Here is a 13,301-nt window from a genome sequence, read left to right as displayed (position 1 = left end):
CTAATATTTAACACCCGATCTAAATTTCTTGAAAACAGGTGGACCGAAACCACCACAACCTCAAATTTTGTGGAGACAGAAAGGTCGAAACTACTCATGGACATGGTGGTTCCGTATGAGGGGTCGGGCCCCCTGTCTCCATGACATAAAGGTCATAATAAAAAAAGCAAACAGTTTCAGAAGTCTTAAAAATAAAATTGTTTAGAACCATATTTTTCTACGGAACTACAATTTTCAATTTTCCAAACCATGGAGCTTTTTTTTCTCAATAACCATTCTCTCCTAACAAAAAAAAACACTTAAACAACTTCAAGTCCATTTAACCACTCATCCATTATTTGATCACATATTATCCCTGACCTTTTCCAATTGGTAAAATTTCACCAGCAGAACCGTTGACAATTGAACTTGATAAATTTTAGTTCAAGAATTTGTTTTTTACTTTTTAATTTAATCTAATTAACTATTAAAGTTTGTGGTAAAACAAACTTTAAAACATGTCAAATTCAGGTGTCAAAATATCACACATTAGGGGAATATTAACGGTTCTGTCAAGTTTACATCTTGGGTGAAATTTTTACAATTAAGATAGATCAATAGCCAATTATAACTAAATAACAAGTCAAGATACAAAGGGTGTTGGGGAACCAAAATTCTATTTTTTTTCTCTCTACGGAACGCGGCGTGTGAACATCACGTCTCACCACGTGGTGAGACGTATGGCTGATACGCCTCACCACGTGGTGATGCATATAAGCAACACACCTCATCACGTGGTGAGGCATATTAGCCTCCACCACAAATGGGGTGTATAAACATGACCTGTGGTGGGGCATGATGTTCATACACCCACCTGTGGTGGAGGCATGTTGTTCATATATCCCGACATCAAAAAATTGATTTTTAAAAAATTATTTGATTTTACTATAACCAACCGTAAATAAAACATATTTTCGAACGAAATCATGTATCATTAGTCCTTTCCCATGTTTTTCTTTACCAAATTAGTCTGGATTAGATTTTAGAGAGTTTTGGATTTTTGAGAGGATTAGTAAATTTGTTAAAAGGGCAGTTTCGTCTTTTCATGAGGCTAAGTGTAGGAATTTGTGGCTAAGTTTAGTAATCCACGATACAAATGACAAAATTTTGAATAGGTCATGAGCCAAAATATTAGCATAGTTCATACGAAAAGTACATTAATCATACATCAATCTATCAAATATATATATAAAAAAAATATACGAATATAAAAAATTAACCTATAAAAATCCATATAAACTACATGGGATGGAGAGGCTTGTCCCCGCTCCAGCCCCACCCCACGGGAAAATAAATGGGGATTCCCCATCCCCGTTGGGAATGGACAATCCCCTCGCATTTGCAATCTTAGTAAAAGGCAAAGTTCAAAAATTTTATGTCCAGTTTTGAAGTTCGGGAGCCACAAAAAATAAGACCAGAGTTGAAGGGTCATGAGTGTAATTTACCCGGTTTTTAATGCAATTTTGTCAGAACATGAAGACAATTTAGCACTTAGAGAAAAACCATTACATGAGTTACACTCTGCATCAAAAAATGAGTATACATAAAGTGGTAAATCTGGAATTAGAATTCCGTTACTATGCTCAGTGGCGAATACATGATTACTCAGTTGAATGGCGAATACATGATTACTCAGTTGAAGGATCAATTTTATATGTGTATTCAGAAAAAAAAAAAAATTGCTAAATCAAACTTGCTTGATTTTTTTATATATATGTGCGTTATAATTTGAATGGTCAAAAACCAATTTTAAGTATTAATGTACAATTTCTCAAAATTAAACTAGATTTCGTTTAATAGTCCTAACATGTAAAAAAATTGGATTTAGAGAGGGCTGAACATGTAAAAAAATTTAAATAAAATGATTTCAGATGGCCTACCAGACCAAAAAATTTAATAATTTGGATTTTAGAAAGCCTAAGCGGCAAAAAAAAAATAGAAATTTGGATTTATGACGGTCTAACATGCAAAAGAAAAAATAGAAATTTGGACTTTGAAAGACATAAAAGGCCAAAAAAATAGAAATTTAGAATTATAGAGACCTAACAGACCAAAAAAATTAGAAATTTGGATTTAGAGAGACTTAACGAGCCTAAAAAAATTAGAAATTTGGATTTAAAGAGTACCTAATAGATCCAAAATATTGAAATTTTGAATTTTGGATAAGCCAAACACGTAATGGGATATATTTAATTTTTTTTATTAATTCGATACTGGTTTCTAAAAAAATTATAACATTTTTACATTTTTTTATTTTTAGTTTTAAAATTTAATTTAGAAATTAAATTATTTGAGTCTCAAAAATAAGAAATTAATTTTTTTAATGGAAAAGACATAATAAAAATGAGTTCAAAAGTGTTATGAAAATAAATAAATTAATTAATAATGGTAACATAGTTTTATAATTATTGAAAAATAAAATTTAAATAAATAAAGACTTTCTAAAATAAATTGAGGTTGGGAGAAATTGAACCTAGGACCTTGTTTTAAACCATCTCATCTACCTTTAAACAATGCAATATTATTACATAGAGTCTATATAGACTAATATTAGGGGGCGAAACTACTCGTGACCATGGTGGTTCCGGCGGCCGGAGGGGCCGGGCCCCCCTGTCTCCGCCCCTGACTATGCTGAACAATTTTCCCTATATAACTCCAGCCTTATGAATGACAAGTAATATTAATTTACATGAATGTATATTGAATGATCAAACTTAGTCTACAAAATTATAATTTTTAAGACTAGTGTTACCTATAAAGAATACCGGGGCCGACCGAGCTTGAACAAAATCCCCATCTATTCAACAACACCTTTGCTTGCGTTGTAGGTGTTTACCAATTGCTTTTGCACATCCTGTGAAACCGGTAAATGTTCTTTGTATTCCATGGTGAATTCGCCTTTCCCCTGCATAAATACGCGCATAGGTCAGAGTCGTAAGAAGCAGCAGCAAATATTTTGTATCTGTCAATGGAATTTCTATTGAGTGCGAGTTCTTACCTGTGTCATTGAACGGAGAGAAGTCGAGTACCCGAACATATTATTTAGAGGAACCTGTAAGGCAAGTCATAACAAACAGTAATGCATTAAAGTTCTGTAGAGCTAGAGTGAGCACAAGCAATAAAAACTGGATCATTCATTTCATTGATATAGTTGGTAGTTGGAGTGTCAAAAGGTGTTGTCGTATCATATTGTGCTATGTGATCTATATACTTTACGTGATTATATATGATATATATGACTGCAACAAAAATGATAATAGCGTCAAATAGGTAATATATACTTTACATGATATATATGACTGCAACAAAAATGATAATGATAGCATCAAATAGGTCAATGTCTGGCGGGATAGGCGGCCCTAGTTGGTATGTGTCCTTTTCCTTTTGTTTCATGATAGCAGACCTGTCAAATTCTACTATAATTGTGCTATGTGATCTATATACTTTACGTGATTATATAGAGTAAATTACATCCATGGCCACTGAACTTTATCCATTTTAACATTGTGGCCACTGAACTTCAATTCTTACCGGTACGGCCACTGAACTTTACACTTTTTTAACACCGGTGGTCACTCAACTTTAACGAACTCCTCAAAATGACCGTTAACGACCTCAAAATGAAAATGTTCAAGAATTAAAGTTGTTTAGAACGACATTTACCATGAAACCATATTTTTTATTTTCCAAAATCACATTTTTTGGAGTTTTCTCTCTCTAAAAATTCACACTCTCTCTCCTAACCAAACACCACCTAAATGACCTCAAAACGAAAATTTTCAAGAATTAAAGTTCCTTAGAATATCATTAACTCTTCGAATTTTTTATTTTGAGACCATCAATGGTCCGTTTAAGGAATTGATGGCCACCGGTGTTAAAAAGTGTAAAGTTCAGTGGCCATACCGTTAAGAATTGAAGTTCGGTGGCCATAATGTTAAATGGATAAAGTTTAGTGGCCATGGATGTAATTTACCCTGATTATATATGATATATATGACTGCAACAAAAATGATAATAGCGTCAAATAGGTCAATGTCAGGCGGGATGTCTCTGTAAATCATGTTGTCAAGTCAAAAATTGATAGGCGGCCCTAGTTGGTATGTGTCCTTTTCCTATTGTTTCATGATAGCAGACCTGTCAAATTCTACTATAATTTGGGCAAAAGCTAGAATTTGACACTTTTTCTGGTCGATGTACTTTAATTTTTTCAAAATTTGACACATGCGATTTTATTAACAGTATATAACAAACAGTTAAAAGGAGTGTCGAAACTGTGTTCTCCAATTGTGTATTTTCCAGTGGGATTTTGAAACGAATGAAAGGAACGAATTTTGACTTTTTACGACCAATTTGAGGGGGAAGAAGAATGCTTACATGAGCAGTAATTACAGAGTCATCCCCTTCCTGGTCATTTCCAACAATCACTCCTTTCCTCCTATATAAGATACAGTAATGAGAAGCCGAATGGGAACATATTTTAGGAAAACAAGAAAAAAGATAATCAAGCAAGCCGCTCACTTGTTAAGATCGCCAGCAACTGTACCCTGAAATTCTGTTGGTACTTTCAGCTCCACCAACATGATGGGTTCCAATATAGTCGGTTTTGCAGCTGTGTAGCACTGTTTTATAGAAATTTAAAATAACATGAAAGAAAAAGTTCAGGTATATAAACTCGAAAATATGGTTAACAATCAACAGATTTTATCCTGAAATACAGGTTATGAGGAAGACCTGTCTAAAAGCATAAATTGATGCCATTTTAAATGCAAGTTCACTAGAATCAACAGTATGAGCAGCACCATCTATTAAAGCAATGCGAATATTTTCAACCGGATGCCCAATTAAAGAACCCCTGCACACAGAAGAGCGGACAGAATCATACATTAGACAATTTTTGAACACCCATCAAAATCCATAATCACAAAAAAAACCTCCAGCCAGTATCATAACATTTGCAATTTGATAAGCATCGATATCAGTGCAAAGGCATTATACATATTGTAGTACCAGAACATATAACATTCACTGAATGCATTGTTTCGGCTCATTGGGATAGGGAGACAGAAAAAAAAAAAAAAAAAAAAAAAAAATTGTTGTTTGTGGGTCACTCCGATAAATGCAGTAATTCGCATGCATTGTTTGGTCTATCTGACATTTTGTTATACTAATTGCTCCCCACTGTTCTATTTGTATTGCAGCATAAGATGCTTATTGCCTTAAAAGAGCATTTCTTCTAATTTCCCTCATAAATATTTATTGTCAAATTCCCACAAACCGAACTTGGATGAAAAATGAGTATGCAAGAAGATGACAGACGGATTATGTGAAGAAATAAATTAATTTCAATATTTACTTTCCCAAAACAGCAAAAAGGCAGAGCACTCACGAATTAGCAGCTTCTCTAAATCCCTTCTCAATTGCCGGAATATATCCTGATGGTATAGCTTGTCCAACCAACATATTGTCGAACTCAAATTTGGTTGACGAGCCTTCTGGAAGTGGCTCAATGAACCTGTGCATTACGAAATGACCAAAACACATCAAGGGTGGAGACATCAAATAAATCTTAATAAAGAAATTGCACTTAGAACCCTCATATCAAAGCAATCAAATCTTGAAAAGTATTTGGTCAGAAGGGATTAAAAGCTTTCTCAAGTTGAAAACTAGACCTGGACAAGTAGAAGGTCTGAAGTTGGAAAAGGCAAATGAGAGTGCGTAGATAACACTATAACATATCCATAAACTGCATACTTAAAAAAAAAAAAGGGCGGCCCGGTCGCACTACGCGTCCCCGCTGAGCGAGGGTCCGGGGAGGGGTCCCACCACAAGGGTGTACTGGGGCAAGCCTTCCCCTGCCAATTTATTTTGGCAAGAGGCCGCTCCTAAGACTCGAACCCGTGACCTCTTGGTCACACGACAACAACGTTTACCGTTGCGCCAAGGCTCGCCCTCTATAAACTGCATACTTATCACATAAAAAAGATGTTCGTTCTGCCCAAAGTCATTTATTTAATAATCAATACAACAACAACAACAACAACAAAGCCTTAGTCCCGAAATGATTCGGGGTCGGCTAACATGAACCATCATATAAAACCGTGAAATCAAGTCGGATCAGCGACACAAATTCTCCCCCTCCACTCTGTCCTATCCACTACCTTATTTTCCTCAATCCCCAATAAACTCATATCACTCTCGATCACCCTCCTCCAAGTTTGCTTAGGTCTTCCCCTACCCCTCACCACTACATCCCTTTGCCACTCTTCAGTCCTCCTAACCGGCGCATCAAGCTAATATATATTTAATCTTGAGAATTTTCTAAGAAAGGTATTACTAGAACGTCCTTTCTCTATTCGTGTCTCATACAGCTGGCTTATAATAGTACAGCATAAAAAGATGCACCAAAAATGTGGAAAAAAATTCAGAGGGGCAGATGAAAAGACATCAGCAACCTGATTATGGTTGTTCTCTAACTAGTTTAACTATACCTGACCTGATTATAGTTGTTCTCTAATTAGTTCAACTATAATAAACCCAAGATATCATCATTGCTTACCCAATTACTCGTCCATATTGACCTTGTCCTCCACTTTGCTTCTTATGTAAATAATCAAATTCTGCACGCTTAGTAACAGTTTCTCTAAAGTTCACACGAGGCTTCCCAACAGTTGCATCAACCTGTTGAAGGTGAAATTATGGAGGAATAGTAAGTGAATAATGTTCTCTTACATAAAAATAGTAGATGGAGATAGCCTATTTCCTTTAATAAAATGCAGAGACCTTGTACTCTCTCCGGATGCGTTCCACATATATGTCCAAATGCAACTCTCCCATTCCAGAAATGATTGTCTGCTCACAAAGACATTATAATGTTTAACATAACACTTAAAAAAAGGGACCAATGGAAAAACTACGAGCCAAACCTGCCCACTCTCAGGATCCAAACCAACACGGAAAGTTGGATCCTCTCTCTGGAAACGATTCAAAGCTTTTGAAAACTGACAAAAATATGAAATAAAACGGATCAGTTAGTTGACCAACAAAACAAACCAACGAAAAAGTATATTCCTTTCGAGTGTACTTACTTGTCCACCTGAGTCTTTTGAAACTGGTTGAACAGCTAATGACATAACTGGTTCAGGTACATTCATAGATGTCATAGTGTATCTAATTGAACCATCCGTAAAAGTATCTCCTGTGATTATAAGTAAATAGTGAAAAAAAATGAGAAACCTTGTAAAAATTGCTCTGCAGATCAACATTGACTATTTCACTACCCTAACAGTTGCATTGAACCATTTTTTGAGGGACACTACCAAGTCCAGTGTCACATTTTTGCATTATCCTTAGAAACTTTCAATAGTAAATTTTTACTCTGGTTCACCTCACATAACTATGAAATTAAAAGTATTGTTTAATGTGCACACATGTCAAAAGAAGAGTTAGACCTGAAGCACAATCCACACCAAATACAGCAACAATTTGCCCAGCATGTGCCTCTTGAATGTCCTGTAGAATAAAGCAAAAAAAAAAAATCTAAGAACAGATAGGGAAAACTAAAAATAAACATACAACAATTACGCCTGCATGAAAACATCTTAAGATGCTTTATAGGTATAAAGATCTAAAATTTCATCAATCAAACTACCAATAGATATTTCAAGTGAAACTGACCTCCATTTCATTAGAATGCATCCGAACCAAGCGAGGAATCTATATCAAAATGTCAAGGAAACATTATCAAGAAACTAGGAAAGATTAACTAGGTCATGTTTAGAATGTCTAGTCATGCAATGATATTTAAAAAACAAAAACAAAAAAAGTCCATATAACAAACAATTGAGCAAAAAAATGGCACGAGATCATTTATTTGATGTTTATATTATTGTTCCCCTTAATTTCAAATTTGATCTATTATGCTACCAAACTTCATACCTCAAACCAATTTAGTCCTTTTCTAACACGGAAAACAATCGTGAAAAAATTACATTGTTGCGAAAGACACATTACCGAAGCCCTAGTAAAAAGGCTCAATAGATTATAGTTATAAAGTCCAGATAGAATAAATTTGAAATCGAGGGACTCAATAGCACAAAACGCATGTATTTCAGGGGCTTAGGTAATATCATGCCAAGTAATATTCCCATATTGACCGTTGGCTTAACCCTATAAGAGGCATATATTCTTGCTACTTAGGACAATATAATCTAGATGATGTACAGAATTACTAGTCTATGATATCCTCAATTATGCAATTACATTAATATGCAATTTTATGCTTTGTAGGAATTACTTCCTGATGCACGAGTCAGAATGCATCTTAATTCCAATTTAGCCACCCACCCATTAGTTAGAAATTAATGCTAACGTAGTCTTCATGTCATATGTATCAAAGAATTGTATCAGTTGGGGGGGGGGGGGACAACTTGTTTTTTTTAACAAAGCACCAAACTAAAAGAAATAGTAAATGCTCCAACCAACCTTGATCTTCTTGCCTGTGTTAATGTTAACAATAAAATCACCCTTGCGAATGATACCTTCGTAAATCCTTCATTATAAATAAATTGTTAGTATGAGACTATAAGTGAATAATCATATATATATATTGCAATAGTAATATAATGTCAGCATATATCTAAGCCAGAAAACGGAAGTGTTCATATGAAAATAAGTAGACTCTAAATCGTACCTTAGGTATGTCAATTGACCAAAACGCCCCTCTTCTAATTTAAAAGCCAAGGCCACTAGTCGTCCATCTGGAGATCCGGTCAACAAGACCTACACTTCATTTAATTTCATAAGAAAATATATATATACATAAAAGAGAACCATGATAAAGTTGTCTAACTGAATACCTTCTCTTCATCTTTAGATTGGTCAAGAGCATAGTTACTAACTTCAATAGGACAAGGCAAATAACTAAGCACACCATCCAAAAGCGGTTGCACTCCCTATAGTAGATAGATATCATATGACTGAGTCTCAAAACTTCAATAAATAGACGGGGAATATCAATCGACTCAAGGAGCAAGATAACACTAGTACCTTGTTTTTGAATGCACTACCCATGAATACTGGTATAAATTTCTGTGCTATAGTAGCCCTGCGAATAGCATCCTACTCAAGAAGACAAATGAGCTCTAAATGTCAATACCAGTTGCAAATAAGAGCATAACAAGTACAAAAACGACTCAAATGGTAACAAAAAGCAAAAGTACTAAGTAAGCATTATCATATTCGTATACAATAAAATAATGGCTATAATCCATCAAATTAATGTTTAATTCCAAAACAGATAGAGATATTCATGAAATTACTTCATTAAATTTCTTCCCCTATCATCGCCCCCATTAGACACCTCTTTTACCCCTTGCGTTTTAACATACCTCAAGATCAGTTGATGAGATAGGCTCATCTGCAAGAAAAGTATCAGCAAGTTGATCATCAACTTCAGAAATCGCTTCTATTAGTTCCCGTCGTTTTTCTGCAACTATGGCTTCCATATCAGCTGGAACTTCTTCAGCCACAATATTTTCACTGCAACAGGTTAGATCATAAGAACAAAAATGTCATATAAGATCTGCTTTAAAGGAAATAAACAACACCAATGGAGTGAACCCACACCCACTAGAACCATGGAAATAATAAGCTTTCAACTTCACAAGATCAATAAGGCCTTTAAAGTCTTCCTCCAACCCAATTGGAACTTGCACAGCTGCACTATGATGCCTCAGTTTAGACCTTGCCTAAGATACAGAATCAAACCATCACAATCGGTAACTTCAAATTCTGAACAAGCAATATGCCATTAGACGAAACTTCTTTTTTCTATTTCTTAAGAAAAACAAAAACTTTACAGCATTACTAATTCTGCACAATAAAATCAGAAGGCAATTCAAACTTCCAATAGATATTTTTCTCTGAATCATGACTACAACTACAACTACAACCGAATAAATGAAAAAATGATAAATCAAATTGATTAACTTGCACAGCAGATATCATACTTGGTTCAGAACTTTCCATGGATCAGCTCCCATTCGATCAAGTTTATTGATAAAAGCAACTCTAGGGACTTCATATCTCCTCATTTGCCTATCCACAGTTATAGACTGACTTTGAACTCCACCCACACTACACAGCACAAGAATTGCTCCATCCAGCACACGCAGCGCCCTCTCCACCTCTATGGTAAAATCAACGTGTCCTGGAGTATCAATTATATTTACCTAAACCATCAAAGATCAAATAAATTCAATTCCTTCAATGAACTAGGACTAATTAATTAAACAGTTATAGAAATGCCTAAACACCTGATAATCCTTCCAAGTGCAGTAAGTAGCAGCAGACTGAATAGTGATTCCCTTTTCTCTTTCGAGGTCCATCGAATCCATCTTTGCTCCAACTCCATCACGACCACGGACCTCATGGATCTCATGGATACGACCGGTGTAATAGAGGATGCGCTCTGTGAGCGTGGTCTTGCCGGAATCGATATGAGCTGAGATTCCAATGTTCCGTACACGTTCCATGGATTCCTTCCACCATGGTTCCTTGTCTTCCTTGGCGCGAGCGACGTTGGAGAATTGATGGAGGTGGAAGTTGCCGAGAAGGAGGGCGGCGGAGGGAGAATTGGAAGTCGGAGCTGTCGCTTTGGTGGTGGAAGAGTAAAAGGAGAAAAGGAGACGTGATGTGGAGTATCCTCTTGATCGGGCCATGGCGGAGGAGGAGGAAATGGAGGTAAAACCTATACCAGGCACCTGAGGGTTGAACCGGATGACATCATAAATAATATATATATATATATATATATAATTATAATAAATTAACTATAGCAATCCATACAACCAAGTATCAGTCACACGTTTCTTTCTAAGCCATATCAGTGAAGCATATATCATATATGTAGGTGAAGCAACAAAAGAAATTAGTGTAAAACATGTACAGGTACATGTGAAGCAACAAACAATTTAATTTGTGTAAACATGTACAGCAAACATGGCTTAGATATATTATTCAGAGATATATTACAGCAAACATGGCATAGATATAATATTATTCAGTAATTTAATCTTTGGTTCAGATACAATTTGTGTAAAACAATAACTTAGGAAAAAAAAACCCCAATTTGTGTAAATCTAAGATGGGATAGATGGATGGGTCTATCTTTCTATTCATATATATTTAAAAGAAAATGGATTTATATATATAGTATTTCTATAAATCGAGGGTGTTAATGCAGTTGCCTTCCACTTGAATCGAGAGGGGGTGACCTACCTTACTGAATTGAAGGTCGCCCTACCCTAAGGTTATGACCCGTTGGGTTGGAAAACCAACCTGGATCCAATTTCCTCCAAGATCCCTGCCAATTGAGAAGGGGATGAAGTTGAAAACAACTGAGATCGGATCTCTCACGGAAATGGTGAGTTATGTCTTTCTTGTATTTATTTCTTTTATTCTATTAATTTCAATCGCAGATCACATAGATAGAAAAGTTCTGAGATTAAGACATCCTAAGTTTAACTTGGAATCCTAAAAAACAATGTATAACTTCTAAATTGAGCCTAGGCGCGCCTCTAGCAAGGTTCTGGGCTCAAAATGGCGCACTCAAGCAAGAGCCTCTTGAACAAAGCCAGGCTTTTGGCTTCTCACCTGGAGGCTAGAGCCTGAGCCGCGCCTTTGATATGATAACTATGCATAGAAGAGCCAAAAACACCAAAGGAAAAGCAAGTACGGATATCATAAGGAATAGGATAAAGAAAGTAAGCCAATGCCTACATCCCGATCATGCTCACGAGGATCTGGACATGGATCTGGCTACGCGTCTTTCCTTTCATCTTCGTTTGAGTTCCAGTTTCTCTAGACTCTGTAGTTAAAGCTGGGCGTAGTCAAACAATCCTAATTACTATTGAGGGGAAGAACATGCACAAGCAAAGAGATGTGAAAGAACTTAACAAGAAGACCAAGCATTTGCAAAATGCAGTGGCGGAGCCAGGACTCAAACCTCGGCAGGCTCTATTGTATGTAGAAATCTTTTTTTCGTACAACAACTCAAGAATTTGATTCCTACTGCAAATGTATTTATATACAAAAGTTGTTTTGGATTTTTTTTGGTATATTCACTGTTCAGTAGTAATTGATGAACTAAAATCTAAAAATAACTAAGCATGACCAATTCAATTCAATCAAAATCCCTAAAACCCCTAAATATCACTTATTGAACTCAATTCACCAATTCAATTTAATCAAAATCCCTAAATATCACCAATTCAATTCAATTGACCAATTCAATCCAATGTAATTCACCAATTCAATTTATAATCAAAATCCCTAAAACCCTATAACATTATCAATTCAATTTAATGAAAACCCCTAAAATTTAACATATTATCAATTCAATTTAATCAAAACACCTAAATATCATCAATTGAACTAAAACCACATCACATTATCAATTCAAAATTAATCAAAACCCCTACAATTTAACATATTATCAATTTCATTAAAACCCTAAACTATCAGATTATCAATTCAATTAAACCAAACCCCTAAATATCATCCATTCAATTAGAGACCCAACTATCACATTATCAATTCAATTTAATGAAAATCCCTAAAATCAAAACCTTAAATTAAAAACTTACCTCTATCTCTCTTCCCCAACTTCCGGCGGGGCAGCGGAATCCCCCTCACCCGCAGCAACGAACGGCGGCAGCAGCAGGATGAACGGCGGCAGCAGCAGGATGAACGGCGCCGGCAGCAACCTCTCCTCCTCCCGCACACAGGAGCAAATCGCGAAAAAGTTGGTGTGGAGGCAAAATATTTTGCTGCAAGGTTTTACATTTAACTAAGGGCAATTAAGTCATTTCGCCAAATTTTAAAAAACCCTAACATACACCTAAAACTAGGTCGTTTTGCTTATGACATTTCAAAAAAAAATTGAAATTATACAGATGGAGGTAGGGTGGGCTGCTATATACCGCACCCAAATTCCGGTCCACCGCCCATTTTTGACATATTTGCTCTCCTCACTTTTTGTAACAAAAAATTCAAATTCTCTCAAATCCTCTCTACCTTCTTAGGATTTTCAAAAAACCGAGCTAAAATTCAAATGCTCTCAAATCCTCGGTACCTGAATATACAAAAAATGCATAATAGGTTATCATAATGTACATTAAAAATTAAAAAAAAAAAGTTCGGGGCAATTTCTCCCCATTTTTTGCCTGAACGGGCAGCCTGCCCGTTTCACCATGGGTGGAAAC

At 35.6% G+C, this 13,301-nt stretch overlaps 1 protein-coding gene across 2 annotated transcripts; it reads right to left on the bottom strand.

Annotated features, from left to right (window-relative positions):
- Positions 1 to 2,520: 2,520 nt before the first annotated feature.
- LOC136222978 (elongation factor G-1, mitochondrial-like) lies at positions 2,521 to 12,851 on the bottom strand. Of its 2 annotated transcripts, XM_066010690.1 has the most exons (21): positions 12,684 to 12,851; positions 10,353 to 10,799; positions 10,047 to 10,268; positions 9,664 to 9,785; positions 9,426 to 9,576; positions 9,085 to 9,156; positions 8,895 to 8,990; positions 8,729 to 8,817; positions 8,521 to 8,587; positions 7,714 to 7,752; positions 7,488 to 7,548; positions 7,125 to 7,234; positions 6,963 to 7,037; positions 6,820 to 6,888; positions 6,596 to 6,717; positions 5,426 to 5,551; positions 4,771 to 4,891; positions 4,558 to 4,658; positions 4,414 to 4,474; positions 3,038 to 3,091; positions 2,521 to 2,944 (listed from the first exon to the last, which is right to left on the bottom strand). In XM_066010690.1, the coding sequence occupies exons 2-21, from the start codon at positions 10,755 to 10,757 to the stop codon at positions 2,837 to 2,839; spliced, it is 2,271 nt and encodes a 756-aa protein (XP_065866762.1). In that variant the 5' UTR covers positions 10,758 to 10,799; positions 12,684 to 12,851; the 3' UTR covers positions 2,521 to 2,836. The 2 variants fall into 2 exon arrangements, with proteins under 2 accessions (XP_065866762.1, XP_065866764.1); XM_066010692.1 differs by lacking the exon at positions 12,684 to 12,851 and having other exon boundaries at positions 10,047 to 10,246; positions 10,353 to 10,491.
- Positions 12,852 to 13,301: the final 450 nt, after the last annotated feature.

The sequence above is a fragment of the Euphorbia lathyris genome, chromosome 3 (assembly GCF_963576675.1).
Source record: "Euphorbia lathyris chromosome 3, ddEupLath1.1, whole genome shotgun sequence".
NCBI classification, from domain to species: Eukaryota; Viridiplantae; Streptophyta; class Magnoliopsida; order Malpighiales; family Euphorbiaceae; genus Euphorbia; species Euphorbia lathyris.
This window is presented reverse-complemented; position numbering and strand designations above follow the sequence as displayed.